The sequence below is a fragment of the Lactuca sativa genome, chromosome 9 (genome assembly GCF_002870075.4).
Source record: "Lactuca sativa cultivar Salinas chromosome 9, Lsat_Salinas_v11, whole genome shotgun sequence".
NCBI classification, from domain to species: Eukaryota; Viridiplantae; Streptophyta; class Magnoliopsida; order Asterales; family Asteraceae; genus Lactuca; species Lactuca sativa.
Genome location: NC_056631.2, coordinates 57,555,251 through 57,577,070, shown reverse-complemented (window position 1 = coordinate 57,577,070; position 21,820 = coordinate 57,555,251). Strand labels below are relative to the sequence as shown.

Below are 21,820 nucleotides of genomic sequence, written 5' to 3'. Positions count from 1 at the left end.
AGCCGTTTAACAGCCAAAAAACCAAACAGCCAATCAAATTTCTTGTTTGAATCCGTCGTCGGGAACACGAAGAAGCACGACGACGCCCGACCACGGAAATCTGGGGCGGTGTGTACGATCCGTTATCGTGGTCAACTAGACCACGATTCCATTCGTGGTATGTATTACACAAGGCCTTAATTGATTTACCGTGGGTTCATAAGTCTTTAATTTGTGTACTATATATGATCGAATGTTTAGTATTTATATTTGTTTTAGAAGTTCTAGGATAAGTTAAATTCGGGGTTTTCTTGATTATTTTCATAAAAATATAATACTATATTGATTGTTAGCTTTGATTTTGAAGCAAACGATTGTTGATAAGGTAAAAAAAAATTATCAATTATAATGAAATATGGACTAACTTGCAGGAATATGGAATTTATTCTGTTGAATAAAATCACGTATGCTAGCAAATTAAATATGACGCTTCTTTCTGTATTTTGCAAGAACCATCGTATCCGCTTAAAACAAAGGGTTACAAGAAACCCATAAGTTAATATCCACAAAGAACTTGATAACATTCGGTTGTAGCAAGATACAAATCAGAGCTGAATTACAGTTTTCACAACAAATTCAAACTCAAAACCAAAAATACAAATTTAATGAAAGTAAAGTCCTATAATGGAAAAGAACAAAAAAAAAATAATAATAATAACAAGAAAAAAGTTGATATATTCAAAGCTTAAATGCTTCTCTGAACTTGATACTGAAACTATTGTCTAGGCTCTTCTTTGGTGCGCCCCCTGTGTGTCCTTGCATCATAGCCACAAATTCATTGTAATCTATGCGTCCATCCTGTTTTATAAATAAAATAAAACCAAAAACACAAACACTCTTAAAACTTAAAATCGGGGTATTCATGTCTTGCTTTTTTCTTTTTACATTGTTTGTGAAAAAAAAAATAATAACGTTACCAATTGCTCTAAAGCTCACATCTATGCAAAATTTTAGCAACTCCAAAAAAAAAAGTAAATAAAAAAAGAAAAAAAAAAAAAAAAAAAAAACTTACATTGTCTTGATCAACATCTTGAATCAACTCTTCAAGTCTAGCATCTATACCAAATTCATCACATGCATGTTGAAGCTCATCAGCAGTAATATAACCACTTCCATCTTTATCAAAATATGAAAAAGCAGCAAACAAATGATCTTCTCTCTCAATTTTATTCAGATGCAGAGTTGCAGCTACAAATTCCCCATAATCAATTGTTCCACTATTATCAACATCCGCCTGTGTTCAGACATTATGAATTTGTATTTTAAAAAAAAAAAATGTAACCAGTTGTAAAAGAATCTGAAAAAAAGTAGGGCTTACTGCTTGCATAAGATCATAGATTTCTGATTCTTTAAGGTTAGCACCAACTCTTTTTAATCCAGCTTTAAGTTCATCAAAAGTAATTTGACCACTGTTGTCTGTATCAATCATCTGAAACATTTGTTTTAGCCCTGCTATTTCTTCTTCAGACATACTCTCAGCTATAACCTGAAAAATGGAAACCACATCCAAAAGTCAAGAAATTATACCCTTTGACCTTTTAAGTCAACCGTATATATGTCTAAAATTATAATTAGTATATTGTTTCTTACAAACTGAACACCAACATAACTATGCTTTTCTGAAATTTAATGTTACAATTTTAGCTGCTTTGACCTCAAAAGTCAAAGTGTGTTGTGTTTCTTTCTGTAGTTGAAGTAAAATTCCAAACTTACCCTCAAAGCCATTTTCTTAAGCTTATTCATGGCTGAAAATTGTTTCATTCTACTTAGGACTGCAGAGTCGAGAGGCTTGTCTGGAGCCACGCCATCAACTTGAACCCAAGGATGACCTGCAAATATCGAAGTTTGTATTTGATTTGAGTGTCTCAATTACGTTAAAACTAATGAAAATTTGTTTCGGTTGAAACAAACAAATCGATAACTACATGAGCCGAATCGATTTCAAATTTCAAAACCGAGTGTTTTTAGGTTTTAATCAATTTCAATGAAACTAGAAGACAAGACTTACATAAAACTTCATGTGCAGTTAATCGTCTTTTAGGGTCTCGAATAAGCATTCTCCTTACAAGATCTTTTGCATCTTCAGAAATATTTGGCCATGGATCAGAAGAGAAATCAAGATCGCCTTGCAGGACTTGTTCAAATATTCCTTGCTCCGTTTCTATATATATAATATACCCATTAATTACCAAATAACAAAACTTTCTTTTAAAATAGGCTACAATAAACAACAATAGTTATACGATTAATATCACAAATCACAAATAGCTATAAAGATACTCCCTCCGTCTATTACAAATTACAAAAAATTTCATTTCATTGCAAAGTTTCCGTTTTTGCCTAATTTTTATAGTTTAAGTTAACTAATTGTCCTTGCTGTTATTACAAATTATCGATGGCGCTGATGTTGGTCACATGTATTCTCCTTTGTCGTTCTTGAAGGGTATTTTAGACATTTAATCAATAATCAAATACTTCAATTAAGTGAGGAGTAGAGTCAGAGTCATTCTTGAAGGCTATTTTAGACATTTGATCGGTAATCAAAAAACTTCAATTAAGTGAGGAGTCAAGTTAGAGTTGTTCTTGAAGGGTATTTTCAACATTTAATCAATAATCAAAAACTTCAATTACATGAGGAGTAGAGTCTTTCTTGAAGGGTATTTTAGACATTTAATCAATAATCAAAAACTTCAATTAAGTAAGCAATCGAGATAGAGTGGTTCTTGAAAGGTATTTTAGACATTTGATCAATAGTGAAAAAGTTGGACTAAGTTATAACTAGAGTCAAAAGTTGTAACTTTCATCGGTCGGAGGGTATTTTAGACATTTGAAATCAATAGTCAAACACTTCTTTGAAGTTATAACTAGAATCAGAAGTTGTAATTTGTATGATCACTAATATGAAAAGAAGGAATCTTGGATTATAACTATACACAAAAACATAAACAAATTGTTTGCATGTATTTTAGGGTATAAAAACGAGGGGTATATAAGTAATTTCACATGATTAGGTACTCACCAGCCCAAAATGGAGGTACACCACTTAATAGGATATAAACAATAACCCCAGCACTCCAAACGTCTGCTTCAGGGCCATAACGTTTTCTCAAAACTTCTGGTGCAACATAATATGGGCTTCCAACCACATCATTAAATGATTCACCTACAAAAACAATAATAACCTTAACTCAAAGTTTCAATCTTTTTACAAATTTATGCATCCATATATGTTTCAGTTGTTAACCATTCTTTAACCAATTTGGTAAAACAAGCATTAATCAAGTATGAACAAACTATAAAGAAAACCGAAAAATCAATAAACTCCAACAACAATAACACAAACTATACCTGGTTTGAAGAAAACCGATAATCCAAAATCAATAGTTTTGAGAAGCGAATCTTCTTTCTTATCAACAAGCAAGAAATTTTCAGGCTTTAAATCGCGATGCATAACCCCTAAAGAATGACAAGTCTCCACAACCCCAACAATCGTTCTTGTAAGCTCAGCTGCTTTTTTTTCAGTGTAATGTCCTCTTTGAATAATCCTATCAAAAAGCTCACCTCCTGCACATAATTCCATAACAACATGAACTGCAACAGCATCTTCATAAGCTCCTTTAATGGCTATAACATTCGGATGCCCTGCTAAATGATGCATTATCTGAATCTCCCTTCTCACATCCTCCACATCTTCATCTGTCAATAGCTTCCTTTTTGCAATCGATTTGCACGCGTAATGTTCACCCGTTGCTTTTTCTATACAAAGAAAAGTTGTACCAAATTGCCCTTGTCCTAGTTTCTTCCCCAATGTGAAGAACTCCTTTAAACTCCCGGTTTTTCTTTGTAGAACTGAATCGGTTCTAAGGCCAGCACTTGATACCCTTTTCATTTGAGGGGCTTTTTTGGGTTTTACTTGTTGTTGTTCTTCTTGTTTTTTGTCGGGTTTTGGAATTGTGATTTGTTCAGGTGGCTTGTTTTGAACAGGTAATGGTGATTCTGATTGTCTGCTGTGATTTGATTGTTCTCCGTTTGGGGTAGGTGGGGTGGAATCAGCTGGGGTTCTCCACATTGCAGCTGAAACGGATTGGATGAATCCATTTTTTGAAATATTTGGTCCAACACAAGTGTTACCCATTTAGCTTTGATCAATTGTCAAGAAACGCTTTAAGGAATTTAACATAAAGATTTGATTTTTCGCTCAGAGGAAGAAAGATCTGAACTTCATCGTCGAGATAACCTAGAAAAATAAAGTCAAACCCACTTCAATTGACTGCAAGATTGTCAAAACAAGAACATGGTATCAAACTATCATATCACCTCCCAAGATACCCCCTTTTCACCTTTAATATAAAGATTCAGAACAAAGATCTAAACTTTATCAAAAACCCAAAAACTTAAAGTCAAATCCACTTCGATTGACTTCAAGATTATCAAAACAAGATCACGAATCTCAACTCAAATTGCCAAAAGCAGAAGGAAATTAAACTGAACCACGATTTAAAAACTATACAGATTTGATTCGAGTTGTATAAAGTAAATTATACATCAAGTAACGACTAATCACATCAAGAGATGAAGAACTACAAGCATTTTGTATGCATAGATAGAAAAGAAATAAAGACCTAGAATGGATGAGAGAGTAATCGAAAGTCTATGCAAAAAACAAAGAAATGTTGAAACCAAGGGAAATGGTCAAAGCATCTAAAATAGCTCAAATGGAAAAAAGGTTGAGAGATCTTGATACGAAGAAAACAAAGGAATACTTACCTAATAGTTATGGAGGAGAAGGCGAAGCGAAGCAGAGGTGCTGAATTAGTCTAACCATTTCTTATTTTATGTGTTTTGATTAGTTCAAGGGAATGAATGAGGAAAGATGTATTATGTAAGTAAAAACATGTTGAGGATTATTATACTATTACTAAATTGTGAAGTAGAATATATATATATATGACTGTTTGTTAATTGTTAGTATCATCCAACCTTTCATTCACACGGACAAGATAAACGCGGTTGCTATGTCCTTCTTTTGGATATCTCAATGACTCACTCCCCCGAAATTGGCGTTTGATATTTTCAATTTGTTTTCGCCTTTTTAAGTTCTTTTGTCGTGTTTTTTTTTTTTTTTTTTCATTTTCTAGAGGTTACAAGTTCTTTAGATAATTTTCCATTTTCGGCATTGTCTAAAGAAAATTTGCATAACTCCGTTAATAGGTAAACCCATCGTGGATCTTATCCAAAATAGTTGGACTTGGACCCAACAACCGGATCGGGCTGGTGGACTTGACATTTGGGCAAGTTCACATTTACAACATCCGAGCTTAGAACTACATACAAAATATGGCATCTAGATCCGAAAGATCAAGTGTATAGATGAAGATTGAGAAACTCGAACCTATATGAGAATGATTAAATTTAGATGTGAGCATTTGGATCGGCCTGGAAACCGAACCGTTTTGAGAGGATTGTATGGACCGTGGACTGGACTTATTGAGACATACTGGTTCCGGTGCCGGTTTTTCGGTTCTTGGAGCGGTACAACATTCGTTGTGTATGGTACAAGTCGTTGAAATGATAGTGAATGTTAGTTTTTTTATGTTAACGTTGATTTTTTATGGAAGCGTATTACGAGACTTACAACAAAGGCGTAAGGAGATAACATAGAAGTTGGAAAAAAATTTACTTTGATATCTGACTTTGGGCGTTTGTAACTTATTGAATATGAAACTAACACGATGAATTTATAGCCTAAAATAAAGCATAAAGTCTAAACTATATGCTGGAAAAGATTATATGTCAATCTGACTTCAAACGAATTAGTTATGCAACTTTTAGAAGATTACACATAAAAGCTGGAAAAAACTTTCAACTTTAATATCCCGGCTTTGAAGGACTTTAACTCATTAAATATGAAACCAAAAATGTTGAAATTATAATCTAGATTGAATCACAAACTCTAAAAAAAATCCCATATCATTTTGACTTCAAACGAATGAGTTATGTAATTTTTAAAAAGTTCACATAACATAAAATTGGGAATCGATCCAAAAGCAAGAATTGTTGTACTGTTTTGATTAACTGATTAAAAAATCAGAACTTGTTGAGTGTGATTTCATATAATGAGAACTAGCCGAATAGTATAAAACTGATCCCAATCTAGTGTCAATCCAAGTATAAATCGATCCAGTCCACCGGTTTGGATGATCATCTCTACTTAAATTCATGTCTGGGGTTCAATGATATTAGAACAAATGGAAATAAAAATGACAATTCATTCACCATTAAAAATTAATTGATGCTTTATGAAGATAAACAATCAGTAGTGACATATCAGTAGGCAGTGAACACAATTTGTATAGTTGATTATCTTTGTCATGTTTATAATTGTGTCGTGTATTATATACCTAGTGTTGTTTTCGAAAAAATATATATATGTTGTGTTTATAGATAATTAAACCTAGAGTAATAAATAAGTTATGTATGAAATTGGTTAAAGAAAAGTATTGATCTTTAAATTATACTAATTTAGTGGAAATAAAATAAAGTAATTGTGTGGGTTGTATGTAAATGAATAAAGGAAAACATTTTTTTTGTTTTAGTTTATCTCTCATGAATTAAAAAGAATGGGAAATGAACTCTATAAAATGACTCAACTAGTGGTGTTATAAAAAAAGAAGTGTGGTTCTACATTAAACCAATTGGTTTCATCGTACCAACTGGTTTTATCAAACCAAACCATTTCAATGAGTGAGTGATCTGATTTTGGACCGAGTTTGACTAACTTTCCTTTAGTTAACTGTTTTTGACCTAGTTTAAATAATCCATAACATATTTAATTAGTATATTTGGTTAAAGGCAAATGTACTAATTAAATATGCTATGAATTATTAAATACTTTTTAACTCCGAAATTAATGTAGAATAATTTATGTATAATACCAAAGACTTGACGTCACGGTGGCTTAGAAATTAAAATCTCCACCAACCCAATTAAAATGTCACCATCAAACAAACAATGCAAGTACTCATGATTTAGGGATAAGGTCCTACTTTCGGATAAGATTTCTTAAGCCCAATGTTTAGCCCATTAAAGGTTTACGTTAGTTAGGCGCACACATTGCAAGTGCAAACTTCCCTTTTGGGTGGGTTAAATCAAGAGTGAAGAAACCTCTCTTTCGATTGAATTGGGTTAATTTACATGAAAAACATAACCCATGGCATAAAGCAACGCTGGAAAAAGGAAGTGGCATGTTATTTTTTATTTTTATTTTTAAAGTTTGGGAGCACGGGAATGAATTAGCTTAGTTTACAAATGAACAAAACATAATCTAACCCATTGAAATAAAGACATAATAATACAACACTTGATCCATTGATTACAAAATTTAAAGTTCAACGGACTCATGATTAGGGATGTTAGACACAAATAAACCGAATAAGATTAATTGGAAGAATAAAAAATCGAACTGATTGAACCAATATGGGTCAGGTTCAATTCAGGTACTATTGGTCTGGTTCGGTTATTACCCAAATAAATCAAATAACATTTACAATATGATTAAAGACCGAAGAACTGAAACCGAATAAACCGTATTGTTTATTTTTTTTTTAACTTAAGGGGTTGTTTTTGTAATTATTTAAGGTATTAGAAATGTAATAAGATATATTTTCGGATGTATTAAATTGTTTATATCGTTGGTTTCACAAGTTTTAAAATAATATTTTTTTTATTTATATTTTTAACATGATATGATGTTACAATTAAATGTTAACTCATATTAATTCATTTATAAAAAAAAATAATCACGATTGATTATAGCTAACTATAAATTATATGCATCCAAATCTTTAGATATAGTTATGAAAGCCATATATTAAACAATAAACATTAAACATCCAAAAATCCATATATAAGTATATAAGTCAAACATTGAACATTAAACATCCAAACGAAAATATGAATAAGCCTAAAATATATACCCGAGAACCAAACCGAATAGCTTATTCGGTCCTAATTTGGTCTGGTTTCTTTAGAATCGATTAAACAGTTATCCAGGTAACCGGGGCCAAAATACCTGAGAACCAAATAAGCCTAAAATATATACCTGAGAACCGAACCGAATAGCTTATTTGATCTGAATTTGGTTCGGTTCGGTTCGGTTCAAGTTCCGATTCCAATTCGCGTATTCGATTCAAACGCTCATCCCTACACATTATGATTCTAAAACATAAAACTAGTGCAAAAATTCATAGCCTTCAAATAAATCTCCCAAATCACACGACCTAATTTGAAAATTTTCAAATATGTTGCTTCCATCATTTCCTCATTGACTTCATATTGAAGCTCAAAGATTACAATCTCGCTAAAATTAAAACTCTAGGTTGTCTTTTGATACCTTTTCTTCTTCATTGCTTCCAAAATTGATCTCCATCCAAGCCTCTAGTCAATTCCAATGAGAGAAGAAGAAGTGTTTGGGAGTTTATGTTCAAATGTTTAGACACTTGGCTTTTTACTCCTTTTATAATAAAGTTTATCATAAGCTCATTGAACTTGTTTAATTTAACCTAATAAATTATGATTTTTCTACCTTAAATCCTGTACAAATAGTTTCTTAACATATTTGACCTCGACCAAGTCAAATCAAGGCCAAATCTAAGTTTTTGAATTTAAGAATTTTATTCCCTCACACTTAAATCTTCTCATTTACCTTATTTTAACCTTCTAACAATTTTGGAACATGAAAAACTCTAAAAAAAAACCCTTTTCCGAAATCATGGTTGTGGAGACACAAAAGTTGGCGGAAAGACAATATCATATCCCTAAACATGGAGCTTCTAGGGTTTTCCAACTAAAGGATCACATGCTTTTTTCATGCTAATGCCAAGGATAATCCAAGCCCTTATAGACTTCCTTTCTTTGTCTAAAGAGTTTAAGATTAGCCTTTACAATGCCAATCTAATATTCTTTTTAACGTGATCTGCTTTTTTAAATGATTTCATATTATAACTCATATTGTAAATATTATAAGTGGTCAATTAATACTAGATAACAACCATATTATTCATTCACTTTTTATGTAATGCCCAGTTCCCAGGTAAATTCTTTAAGTTTTAAATACTTAATTATTTTGCATGAAAGTCCATTACGATGGTCGTAATTGAGAGTTACGAGGGGCGTAAATCATTAAACTTGGTCGCGATTTCTTTTGAGTACGTCGGGCCGTATTCAAGGCAAAGGCAAACCCTAATTTTTGGGTCTTGGACCCTATTTAAAGACCTTAACCCCTTGGAAACCCTTCTTATCATCAGTCACCACCTTCTCTCTCAGCCTCCATGAAACCCTAGCTTCATTTGTGAGAATCTCAAGCTTTTATGTGACTTTTGGTGTGTTATAGCGAAGAAGGAGATCTTGGAAGGTGTGCTTGGAGCCCATAGCTTGTAGATCAAGACTTTGTGTAACGACCGTCATTTGAGGTAATAATTATTAAATATTCTTAATTAATTGTTGGGTTAAGTGTATATAGAAGGACTAATGGAGTGAACCTTTAGTAAGTGGGCCGAGGACTTGGGCCGCCCATAAGTCGTACGCTGGGCGTAGCCTTGGTGTATGCGAGGCGTAGAGACGTATTGGATACGGGGGATGCATGCACATACGCACAGCGTACCAAGGAATATGCGTAGCGTACGTGAGTAGATTCCAAAACCCTATTTTTTAGGGTTTAAGCCATATAAATATCATATTATGGCAGAAACTCTAGCCTCCTTACAAGCCCCTCATTCTCAGAAACCCTAACTACCCTCTCTTACTCCGTTCTTGTGTTTGTTTGGCCTTTTAAAGCTTGTTTTGGTGAAGTAGAGCTTGGAAGAAGAGAAGGGAAGTTTGAGAAGAAGAACTTGAGTATCTTGAGCTCAAGGATGTGAGATTACCTCACCTTTTGGCACCAATAGGAGGTATAAAGCTTCCAACCTTCCTCATAAATGATTAGATCTAGGTTTATGGAGCTTTGGACATTTTTAGGACCAAAGAATGGATTTTTATGGTGAAACTTAGTATTTAGGCTTAGGGTTGCCACCCTTAGAGCTAAATGTGTCCCATAAGCAGTAAAGTTTCAATCTTTAGGGTCTATTTGTAACCATGCATGAGATCTAGCCATTTCCATGAAGTTAGTTTCTATTTTCCAAGTTTGATCTCACTTGGTGGGTTGCAAGCCACCAAGTAATCGAATTTATGGGTCAAGACGGATCCTTGGACTCAGATCTGTAATTTGGACTTAGTGTCTTAAGGGATTAAGAGGTTTTGAAGAAAATGTCTTAACATAGTAGTACGATGGGCGTACACGCCAGTACGTGCAGCATACAAGTCATGCAAGTTGTATGCGTAGCATACAGAAGAGTACGCTCAGTGTACCCTCAGACTTTGGGCTTTGCGACATTTGGGCCTCGGTTTGGGCCAATCATTGGGCTTAACAGATATTGGGCCGAAATGGGCCACCAGGAGTCAGATAATGGACCAGGGACATGTTTGGGCTTAGGAGGAAAGCCCATTTGAGGAGTTGGGCCCAATTTAAAAAATTGGGCCTTTAGTGGGCCATTAGTGAGTTTGGAAAGACTAGAAGGGATTGGGCCTAGGTCATGGTCCAAATTAGATCAAGGGGTAAAATAGTTATTTTACCCTTAAAAGGATTCTCAATTTTTGACTAACTGTTTATTGTAGTTATAATAGTCGTGGAGTCGTTGGAGCAACCATTAGAGATACCCTCGCACGATTTTTCAGCAGTCAGCTTGATAGGTGAGTTTTCCTTCAATAGGAACGAAATTTTTGGACCGTATTTTTGGGTTGTTACACTTTGTTCATCTTGATCATCCTTATCCTTCTGGAGGTATAAAGTCTCAACCTTTATGATTCTTTTGCATAGATCTAGATTTAGCTTAAGGTTTTGGCATGTTTGGTCCTAAGGGTTGGCTCTTGTGAGTATAAGCTACTCTAGAGTTCACGTTAGTTACTTTATGATGTTTCTGAGGATCTTGAGCCACAAAAATGGAGTCTTTGATGTTATTTCTCACTCATGCAAGAGTTTGAGTGTAACGCCTTGTTCTTGAAATATCTATTTATGGGTTCCCGAGATCAAGAGTAAGGGCGTTTCGGGCTTTCATGAGCAATGGGTTATTATTCGGGAAGGTTTCGGATCGGGGTGTGTTGCTAGAAGCATAGATCTTCTCGCCACCTTTCCGTGCATATAAAGTTCGTCGGAAACGGATCTAGAATGAAGAAGTTATGATATTTTAAAGATATTGACATTTATTGAAAATAATGGAGAAAAGTGATGAAAAAGACCATGCATGCGTTTGGGGGCATGCGTGGGTACGCCCAACGTAAGCTGGGTTACGCCCAACATAGTAGGGTGAGTGATCGCGGGTACCAGGACGCGTACGCCCAGCGTACTAGAGTTACGCCCAGCGCCATTAAACCCTAATTTTTGGGACATCCACTATAAAAGAAACATTATGGTTCCAACCCTAGCCTCCATAAACACTCTCTTATCCTCAGAAACCCTAGATAGTCGTCCCACCTCCTTTGTTGGGTGTGTTTGACCTTGGAAAGCTTGTTTTGGCAAAGGAGAGCCTAAAAGAAGAAAGAGGAAGTTGTCAAAGAAGGAGTTGAGTGGCTGGAGCTTGTAGATCTGGAAAGACATCATCTTCTGAGGCCCTTTTGAGGTATAAAGTTCTGATCTTGATGTCTAATCTCTTAGATCTCCTCTAGTACAAGTTTATGGACCTTTTGGTCCCAAGATTGGGTCTTGCTGAGTTAAGCTCATTTCTAAGACCAGGGTTGCCTCCCTTAGAGTCATATGAGTCCCATAAGCAGTAAAGTTCCAACCTTTGGGGGTTCTATTAAGCCCATGCATGAGATCTAGTTCTCTTGTGGGACGAAGAAGATCATTTTGGAAGTTTAAGTTGGTTTGAGCCATATTAAGTCACCAAGTCAGTGACTTTATGGTTTAAGTCGTGAAATAAGACTTGGATCTGAGTTTGTAGCCCTTGGAATGGAGTAGTAAGCACTTAATGAGGAAATGACTTAACAGAGCACTACGCTTAGCGTACGTGCAGGTACGCCCAACGTACTCGTCATGGAGCTGGTATGCTAAGCGTACGTTGAGTTACGCCCCGCGTAACGCTACCAGTTGGGCCTTGAGTATTTGGGCCTCGGTGTGGGCTGCGCTTTGGACTTTGAGTCTTTGGGCCTTAGTGGGCCATCAGGAGTCAGGGAAGATGGTCCAAGTATGGGTGTTGGGATTAGGGTAAGGCCCAATAAGGAGAATGGGCCCAATGTAGCAAATTGGGCCATTAGTGGGCTCAAGAGCTTACCTAGTGTTAGGCCTTTCATATTTTGATTATGGGCCTTAGTCGTGGACCAGTTTGGGTTAAGGGTAAATGGTCAATTTACCCTTGGAAGGATATTGTGCTTGGGCTAATGGTTATTTTGCTACTTTGGATAGTTCGGGATTCTTGGTGAGGCGGTGGTTTGGGCATCTGCTTCTTCAGTTCAGAGTTTTGGCAGTTGCGAGGTGAGTTATCCTCACTATATCAACAGGGTCTACGGCACCAAGGTCGGCCCTTTTATCGGATGGAAATCCGGGTAGTTGTTTGTTATGTTATTGTTTTGTTATGTTTGCATCCTGGTAGTTAGGATGGTATATGTTAGAGACCTGGTTAGGGTCGGTATCCTGATTTATAGGATGATGCTATGTTAGTGACCAGTTAGGTCAGGATCCTGGTAGGGATGTGCTACGTATGTGATCTGCTAGATTGGTTGATTTGTTGTGAATTGTTATATGATTATATGTTTATGTGCACATGGTTGTTTGACTGGGGTTGGGTTGAGGCGGGTCCTGCTTTGTGCTGTAGGCCAACATACCCAGGGCGGACCGGTTATCCCGAAGGCCCAGCGAGCGGTCCGGATAGACTGTAGGCCCCAAGAGGGCGGACCAGACGTGCCGAAGCTCGGATAGTGGACCAGGCCGACTAAAGGCCCGGTGCGGCGGACCAGTCATACTGTAGACTCAGAGAGTGGACCAGGTGGATTGAAGGCCCGATGCGGGTGGACCAATCACACTGTAGACTCGATGTATATGGCTAGACTCGGAGGGTGGACCAGGTGGACTGTAGGCCGGTGCGGTGGACCAGTCACACAGTAGACCCGGAGTGCATGGTTGTTCTGCGTTCTGTTGCGATATGGCATGTTATGTGTATGGTATATGTGGTTGGTATTTTGGGGGTATCTCACTAAGCTTTCGGGCTTACAGTTGTGGTTTAAATGTTTCAGGTACTTCAGGAGACCGTGGCAAGGCAAAGGCGTGATCGTACCGCTCCTCATGTTTTATGTGTTTATGATGTGGTTCTGGGAAATACTCTGATAATAAATGTATTGAAAACCTTTTTGTAATAACTTTATGAAATTGGGTTGTTTTTGAAAAGTTAAAATTGGTTGGAATTTTTAGAGCGTTACATTGAGGTTGTTTGAGAGTGTTAGGGACTTAGGGTTTGGTTTTGGGCTCTATTAAGCCATACAAAAGCTTAAAGTAGTCAACTTTATAAATTAAGACTTTCCCAAGACTAAGATCTTCGAGTTAGATAAAAGGTCTTTAAGCATTAAAAGCTTAATAACAATTTTGAGCAGCTGACGAGTACGTTGGGCATACCCTCTAGGTACGTACGGCGTAACGGGTTTAGCCCGTGTCCCTTTTCAATGAATTCCTAGTACGTTGGGCGTATGCACGGTGTACACATGGCGTACTCACCTGAAGCCCTTTGGGCCTTGGGCATTGGGTCATGCTTAGTTGGGTCCATAGTAGGAAGGGTAAAATGGTCTTTTACCCTTTGTAAGAGAGATTATGATTTAGACCTTTATTTGTGGGTTATTACCCTAAATAATGATTAGGGTTGGTTTAAATGTGTTCAGTGTGAGGAGTCGTTGTAACAGCAGCTTGTGTGTGATTGTTTATCATCGGACTAAGGTGAGTCACTACATTGTACTCGTGGGTCAAAGGCACCAATATCAGCCCACCGGATTATGTTTGTAGGATGCTAGTTTTCTATGTGATACTTGCATGTTGTGTATGTTGGACGGGGCTCGTTATGCGAGTTAGGGCGATGCCCATTATACTCATTGGGCGGGGTTCGTTGCTTGTATGGTATGTAGTATTTTGGGAAAGTCACTAAGCTTTGTGCTTACGATTTGTGTTTAAATGTTTTTAGATACTTTTGGTTCAAAGGGAAAAGGTTCAGTCTGATCGCAGTGCATCCACCCGTGTCCAACATTTTAAGATTATAGGTTTGTACTCTGATAACTATTTTCTGTCTTGACATACTTTGAGAATTTGAGATGAATGATTGATGATTTGGGTTGATTTAAAAATAAAAATTTTTACTTAGTATTTTTAGAAAGTTACATTTTCCTTTTTGTACGACCCAAAATAGAATAGTTGGCAATGTTGTGCTTATTGTATGATCATGCAAATACACTAACAAAAATTGCATTATTTATGTACTCTAATCCATGATAGACGTTATGATCCTACTACTTTCTTACATTTGAATTGATTGTAAATGAACAATTTGGATGTTGTGATTTTTTAGAATCCATAAAACTAATATTAATAGAAAAATCTAGATCATGTTTGTCTGTTGTGTATTTATGGTATGTTGCGATCATACAATTGGCATGAGATTAGGGGTATACATGATTATGATGACACATACGGTATTGGCATCCAGTGAGGGTGGGGTTAGTGAATCGTTGGAGAAGAATGTCCTATGACAACTTAGTATTCTAGATTATTGATAACCAAATAGTTGGAACTAACGTGGGCAAGCCCGAAGGATGCCCCATGACAACTAAGCATTTTAGATTTTTAATAATCGGATAGTTAGAACTAATGTGAGTAAGCCCACTCCACAAGTAACTTCCCAATATATGTGTTGAGGCATGTAAACATATGTGGAATCTCATATTAATTCCCCAAAATAGTCTTTGTTGAGAGAAAGGAGACCTAACATATATAGACATTTATTGGACCGTGTCGCACCGTTGTGGGATACATTAACACTAACATCGGAGTAGGAGGCTCGATTTGGATAAACATGGATGTGTTGAACCATGGGGGTGCAAGATGTCAATTATATGATACCATGTAAACACATGTGGAGTCCTATATTACTTTCCAAAAGAGTTGTTGTGCAGAGAAGAAATACCCAACATATATAGATATTTATTGGACTGTGTCGCACCAATGTGGTATATACTAACAAGACATGTTGGATAGATAAAAGGAGACATCCTTCATTGTGATGATATGGTGGTTACTTAGCCTAGCATGGAATCTTAGAAAAGATGATGATTGGGTTTGATTATGAAAAATTGGACCTAACCATGACAAAGATGGGATGTGGCATGCATTGCACATAACATAGCATGCACACATTATATTCATCCATGAAAATTCAAATTTTCCATGATATATGTTTGTATGTTTTATTGTATATGAACCCTTATGTAGATTTAATTTGTCTATAAACAAGTTACTTATCGATTAAGATTCCTACTTTACTTACGCACGACTCAAGATGACCATCACATACCAAATTCTTTTGTACCTTTTTCCTTTTCTTTATTTTATATCTTTCCACATTTTAATGTGATTAAACAACTTAGACGCAACACTTGCAACAAACAATACAAATAGACGTTAGACAACTCACCTTACCACCATCCAATCCTTTATTTATTTCACTATGCACAAAATAATAATACAAAAAAAATATTCTTTGATTGCCATCTCCAACTACCAATGGAGAATGACTATTATACCCTTTTCTTTTATCAAATAAAAGAGCTTACACATTAAACAAACACAAATAACAACCCACTAACACCCCCACAAAAAAAGAAAGCATGGAGTTTGATGCATACCATAACTGTATCTCACATGTCCTTTCAAGTCTTTATACATTCCCTGTGATGAAAAAAGAAAAGAAAAAAACAAATACTGTAGGAATTAATGACTCGTTTAATTAGGAGAAATTGGTTTTATTTTCGAAAATATCCATTTATTAATCTATTTCCCATAATGAACGTTGTATAAACATAAATATAAAATTCAAATTCAAACTTTTTTTGGTAAAACCATTTGAGCAATTCGGCCTAGGAGTAGATGTGACATATAACTTCAATCAATAAGAGAAAACTTTTGTTATTGCCTTCTCTTTTATCTTTTTTAGGTAAGCAATATACAACACCTGAATAGAAATTTGAAAGAGAGGTAACAACAAAAGATTCATGAACCTTTTTATACCTAATTAATTAAAAATTAAGAAATATCTAAGTTCATTAATGTCATTTTCTATCTTCATTTGCAATTTGTGACAGATCATCCGAAATTTCCCATTATTAAAGATGACTATATATATGGTTGAGTTGACCTATCTCTATGATAGAAATCCAAGAAACTAAACTACACCACAATTCATTTGAAGAAAACTTTTGCGATATATATTATCATTTATAAATTATAAATATAAATAAAACCAATCATGAAATTATATATATAAAATAATAATAATAACAAGATTTGAGAAGAGAGTTTTTGAACCTTTTGATTGGCAGATCAGATGAAGTGTAAGTGATGAATGAAAGGGAGAATTCTAGTGGCACGTGGTGAACCGGGAATCTTGCCCAAATGTCCCAAGCACTTGACATGCTACCTCGACCAATTTCCCTGCATATAATAATAATATATTATTTCTTTTGGTTAATTAAGTATAGGTTAATTAATAATTAATAAATAATTAGTTCATCATTAGCTACATATAGTTTAATTAACTTCATTCAAAAAATAAAACAGCTTCATAACTTCATGTTATTCCGTAACGACTACTGACAACAGTTAATTGCTACTTAAAATAATAATTAATTATGGTTAACATTTAACACGTCGTTGCACACCATAAACATAAGTACCTTTTTTTATTTATTTAATATAGATATAGATATGACTAATCCAGTGCACTATATATGTGAGTATTATTATTACATATTATAGAATAATTCAATTTAATAAATAAAATATATGAAGATTAACGAATTGCTAAATATAAAAAAACAAGGAGCGGAAAACTGACAAATACTATAATTAGTGAGATTGAATGCTTTTACTGACAACATGATTCTGAAGATGTCAAAAAGCAGGAGAAGATCCGATCATATGGCTAACTACATTACAATTGTAAATGCACGTATAAAGATATAAAATATTGATGACTAATGTATGTGTAATAATACACTTTGGATTCTTTAAATATTTTTAAAAGCACATGAGTATACATACCATCAAAATAAAGATGAAATACCCTTTTCGTTTTTAAGCTATAAAACATGTTTGATGCGTAAAGTGTGGAACATGCAACATGCCTACTCATGAATTTCGATGTCAAGAAAGTGGAAGGATAAATAGATTGACCATACATGTACAAGTGAATGAGCATAGAGTACAAGTTAGTTTCAGCAGTGAGTAGGGTCTCAAAGAGGACAACTACTACACCAAGGAGGAGTTGGGGTCTTGGATTTATATGTTAGTTTCGATTTGAAGTTTCAGTGTGTTGTTTAGCGGAAGTGATAACCCTGCCAACGTGGCAAAATTACATAGAATTTTATTTCCTTTTAAAACAATAATTTTAAAAATTCTATCAATTACAATAATGGTAAAAAAAAAATAAAAAAAAAAAAGTCAACCGAGCAAAAGCAAGGGGTTTGTTGAATTTGACCGAGTCGGCATATCAAAGAGCCCTTTAATATACCGACTACTTGTGGATTGGTTATTCATTGCAATAATTGTATGTATTTTTTTTAAATACTAGTATAAACAAATAACTAAAAATATATCGTTGTTTCTTGCTTTTAGCTCTATTCCGATACAAACCACTAATTTTGCAATTTGCAAAAAGAAACACACTCCAGCTCATATATATGTTTATATCAAAATATATAGATGTACATCATCATTAAATAATGGACCTCACAAGAAGTATTATTTATTTATTACTGAAACAAAACAAAACACCACCATGACATAATGTTTTAGTTGTGTTCATGGTAGATGCATCATGATTAATGATATAGAAACTTAGACAAGAATCCTTCTTGTAACACTAAAGGTTGTTTTGTCTGTGGCTGAGAAATGTTGTACATTACAAGTACCAAAAGCTATGTTTTTATTTTTCCCATTGAAATGGTAAGAGTATTGATTAATTTCAAATACCTATATTGCCCTTCAGTAATACAGTTAAAGTTAGGGTGGTAAAAACTAAAATATTTGAAGAAATAGATTTATCAACATATATTTCTTATAAGCTAATTAATTATATTATTTGTATAATTTAACCAAATTAACTATAACATAATTAGTGAGTTAGGCACAAAGAGGCAATGTTAGGTAGGCAAGTATAATGAAACATTTATGAGAAGATTGGTATCTAATAGTATAAATATAGAAACATAAACATATAATTTATATCTTTTTTTTTAGGTATGCAACTAAAAATATGCGAAAACTTTACCAAATGTATAAATTGAATATTAATTAATTTGTCAAGGTCGTACATGACAAAATCATAAATTTTATTTATACTTTTACGTGTTTAACATCCTTTTAGTATTTATAATACTTGTACCTTTTGATGCAATAATTGATCATGCATAAAAAAAAATTAATATATTTATATTGACTTCATATATTTAAAAAGGTTTCAAATGTAGAATTAAAGTATGACAACAAGTAAACTAACAGATGGACAATCACACAACCATTGGAGAAGTTAGTACTTCATTTATCGCTTTGAAATTATAATATTTACAATATCATAGAAATGTCAGTTTCAACAATTTATTAGAAAATGAATCAATTTTGTTTTATATTTGGTTTTTAACGGGTCAAATAAGTAAATTTTAAAACAAACAAATATATTAACTTTATGAAACAAATTTTGTGATCAAAAATTGAGCAAAACAAAAAAAAAAAGGTCAAATTTTTTCTTCTTATCTTCTAAAGAAAATTCACTAGAATGTATAATTGAATCAAATACAACTATGAATTAGACAAAGGCTTTTAACTGTAATATTAAATTGTCTGAATCTAACCGAATTATATATATAACAATCCCTAATTATAATAATTGCTAAAAAAATATAAGATATTTCATTATTTTATTAACTCGGATTTTAAATTATTTTGTAAAAATATGGTTAAGTTTGTTGGATCTATTTGATTGAATTTCAGGAAAAATCGATAAATTATAAATAGTAATAATGTAAACATTTTTCATGTAATTCAACCTTGAAATTTCACTACCTCATTTATGATGTTCTTTAACATCATAATAATTAAAAGGTGTTATTCATCACGGGCCACCAGTACAGATTAGCAAAATGTCGATTTTGCCCCTCATTGACTCACCGACAAAACAAGTCTAAAGAAGTAAGAACAGTGATTTTGATTCTTTTGAAGAAATAGGTTGATTGAAATGTTTGTTGGCATCATGTGTAATTAGGTAAAAAGATAACTAATGAATCAACGTAAAATGTATGCAAAATTAAACCACCATTTTTTCCGGCAAGAAAGGATAAAACAAGAAAATGTAATGCAAGAAGAGGTTTCCAGCGTACCTCTACGAGATTTGGGTGTGGCTTGAACATGATCGACGGTTTTTGTGATTTCTGTCTTCTCCGATGCCGGAAACAAAACCCCATCAATACCCTGAACCGATATTCTGCCGTCGGTGTAAATATCAGGATCGAACAGATACGCCGTTTCCTCGTCGTCGCCGAATTTCACCGACCCATCGGCTTCCTGAGCCACCACCTTATGAGGAACGTGAAGAGTATCGTATCGAATCTTCCCGAACCTTCTAACAGCATTATACATGCTTTCTTCAGTTTGGTACTCCGGCACGATATGGTAGTACATGATCCTCTCCGGCGCACCAGGCTCCGCCAGTTGATCGGCGGTCAATTTCGCCATTGCTTCGTCGTTAGGTGCTAGAACGGTTAATACGTATCCCTCCGACACTAGTTTCCCCATTTCCGTTGCCAAATTCGTTAAATTCACCAAAATGTCAGCCATCTCGTTGTATCTATATACACCAATTAAGAGCAATCGTGTTGAGTTTTGGAAATAAGTTGTGATTTTTGATGATTAACAGTTAACATGATCGAATTGTGGGTTTAGATTTACCCGCCGTAGTGCAGCAGCGTGTGGATGAAATCCTTCACCTGGCTCTCACCGTCGAAGTGGTGGCGTGGACCGCCAGGTCCGGGAGCGGGAGCGGGTGCCAACGACGGACCGGGCGCCATGGCGTAGTAAATTGGTAGCACCGGAGACGATCCAGCGGGAACCGGAGGTGCCGGTTTCTTCAGTCTGTTTGTTCTCGGATCCACCTCTGGTGCACCCTCCGGTTTAACGGCGGAAATGGCACGTAAGCTCCGACGGTTGTTGAAATCCTGCTGTACGGATTTGGGGATCAACAAACGACTAATTCCGTGAATAATTCCATCGGGTCGGAAAACGTCGTCTACACGAACAACCTCCGCATTGCCGGCGAGCTTCATAGAATCCAAATTGGAGAGATGTATGGGTTCCGCCGAGAGTGTGTCGTGACGTGTTGACTTTTCCGGCCACTCAGACTGACCTAGTCGACTCGGAACGATGTGGTGGAGGAGAAGCGTTTGAAGAGACTGAAGATTCCGAGGTTCAAGTAAAAACCGTTTGAATTCCGGGTCAAGTTCCCGCTCCAGAGCTTCATTTCTCGGAGCAAAAATGGTGATATTATGATTCGAAACAGCTTCTTCAAGCGTCTGCAATAAGAGCGCCTTCTCCACCAGCTCCGCCAGTTCGGTGTAATGGGAATCAAGTAGCGCCACCAGTACAGAATTGGAGTTGATTTGCGTGGTCGCGTTGGTGGGTTTCCCAGACAATGCAGCCGCAGCGAGTTGACTCAATACAAACAGCATAGTAAGACACTTTCGTGTGGACGCCATTTTTTCCGGTTGGTGTCTAGCCGGCGATTATGGCGAGGGAACCCGTCTTCTTCAAGTAGGAAAAAGGGATTTTGATTTGCTTGGAAGGGAGGTCAAGCGTCTATGTGTGTATGTGTGTGAGAGAGAGAAAGAGTATGTGTGTATGTTTCTCTCTCTTATTGGTGTTATTTCTCTCTCTAAGTTTGCTTCTGATTTATATTTTCATGGTGGTCGGGAGAAATGGTGGTGTGTACGACAGTGGTAAACAGGGGTTTGGTATAAAGGCGAGGGGTTGTGTGGAATTAGGTGAATCTTGAGGGGAGTTAAGTGTAAAGTTATGGGTAAAGTATCGTCGGTGGTGTGGTGGTGTGTTGCTGTCTATCGTCTATACGTAAGAGTCAGGCAGAAGAGAAATGAAAGTTTGATTATATGATGAGGAAGTCTCATAAAGTCGTCTTGCGATAATAGACAATGTATTAAGGGGGTGATTGGACTTTTAATATAAAACTGTTTATGAATTGTCTAATTTATAACTTATATATTGGATCTTAATAGGAAGTGGGGCAAATTATTATCTTATTATCTAATTAATAATTTCTATATCTAATGTCCAAGTTATAGTGATTGGTGAGGATATTGAGAGGAAATAGGTTAAGTTATTTTCATAATTTATTTAACTAGGACCTTCGTTTGTGAGGGATAGGAATGTTGAAGGATT

General features: G+C 35.3%; 2 protein-coding genes across 2 annotated transcripts; both read right to left on the bottom strand.

The window, feature by feature from the left end:
• Positions 1 to 504: 504 nt before the first annotated feature.
• LOC111908028 (calcium-dependent protein kinase 1) lies at positions 505 to 4,964 on the bottom strand. The gene is made up of 8 exons (XM_023903873.3): positions 4,807 to 4,964; positions 3,388 to 4,276; positions 3,059 to 3,202; positions 2,048 to 2,200; positions 1,753 to 1,868; positions 1,358 to 1,525; positions 1,052 to 1,273; positions 505 to 837 (listed from the first exon to the last, which is right to left on the bottom strand). Exons 2-8 carry the CDS (start codon positions 4,172 to 4,174, stop codon positions 718 to 720), a joined length of 1,710 nt encoding a protein of 569 aa, XP_023759641.1. The 5' UTR covers positions 4,175 to 4,276; positions 4,807 to 4,964; the 3' UTR covers positions 505 to 717.
• Positions 4,965 to 15,795: 10,831 nt separating this feature from the next.
• LOC111907933 (fasciclin-like arabinogalactan protein 17) lies at positions 15,796 to 21,528 on the bottom strand. The gene is made up of 4 exons (XM_023903774.3): positions 20,321 to 21,528; positions 19,753 to 20,219; positions 16,685 to 16,810; positions 15,796 to 16,048 (listed from the first exon to the last, which is right to left on the bottom strand). The coding sequence occupies exons 1-3, from the start codon at positions 21,121 to 21,123 to the stop codon at positions 16,737 to 16,739; spliced, it is 1,344 nt and encodes a 447-aa protein (XP_023759542.1). The 5' UTR covers positions 21,124 to 21,528; the 3' UTR covers positions 15,796 to 16,048; positions 16,685 to 16,736.
• Positions 21,529 to 21,820: the final 292 nt, after the last annotated feature.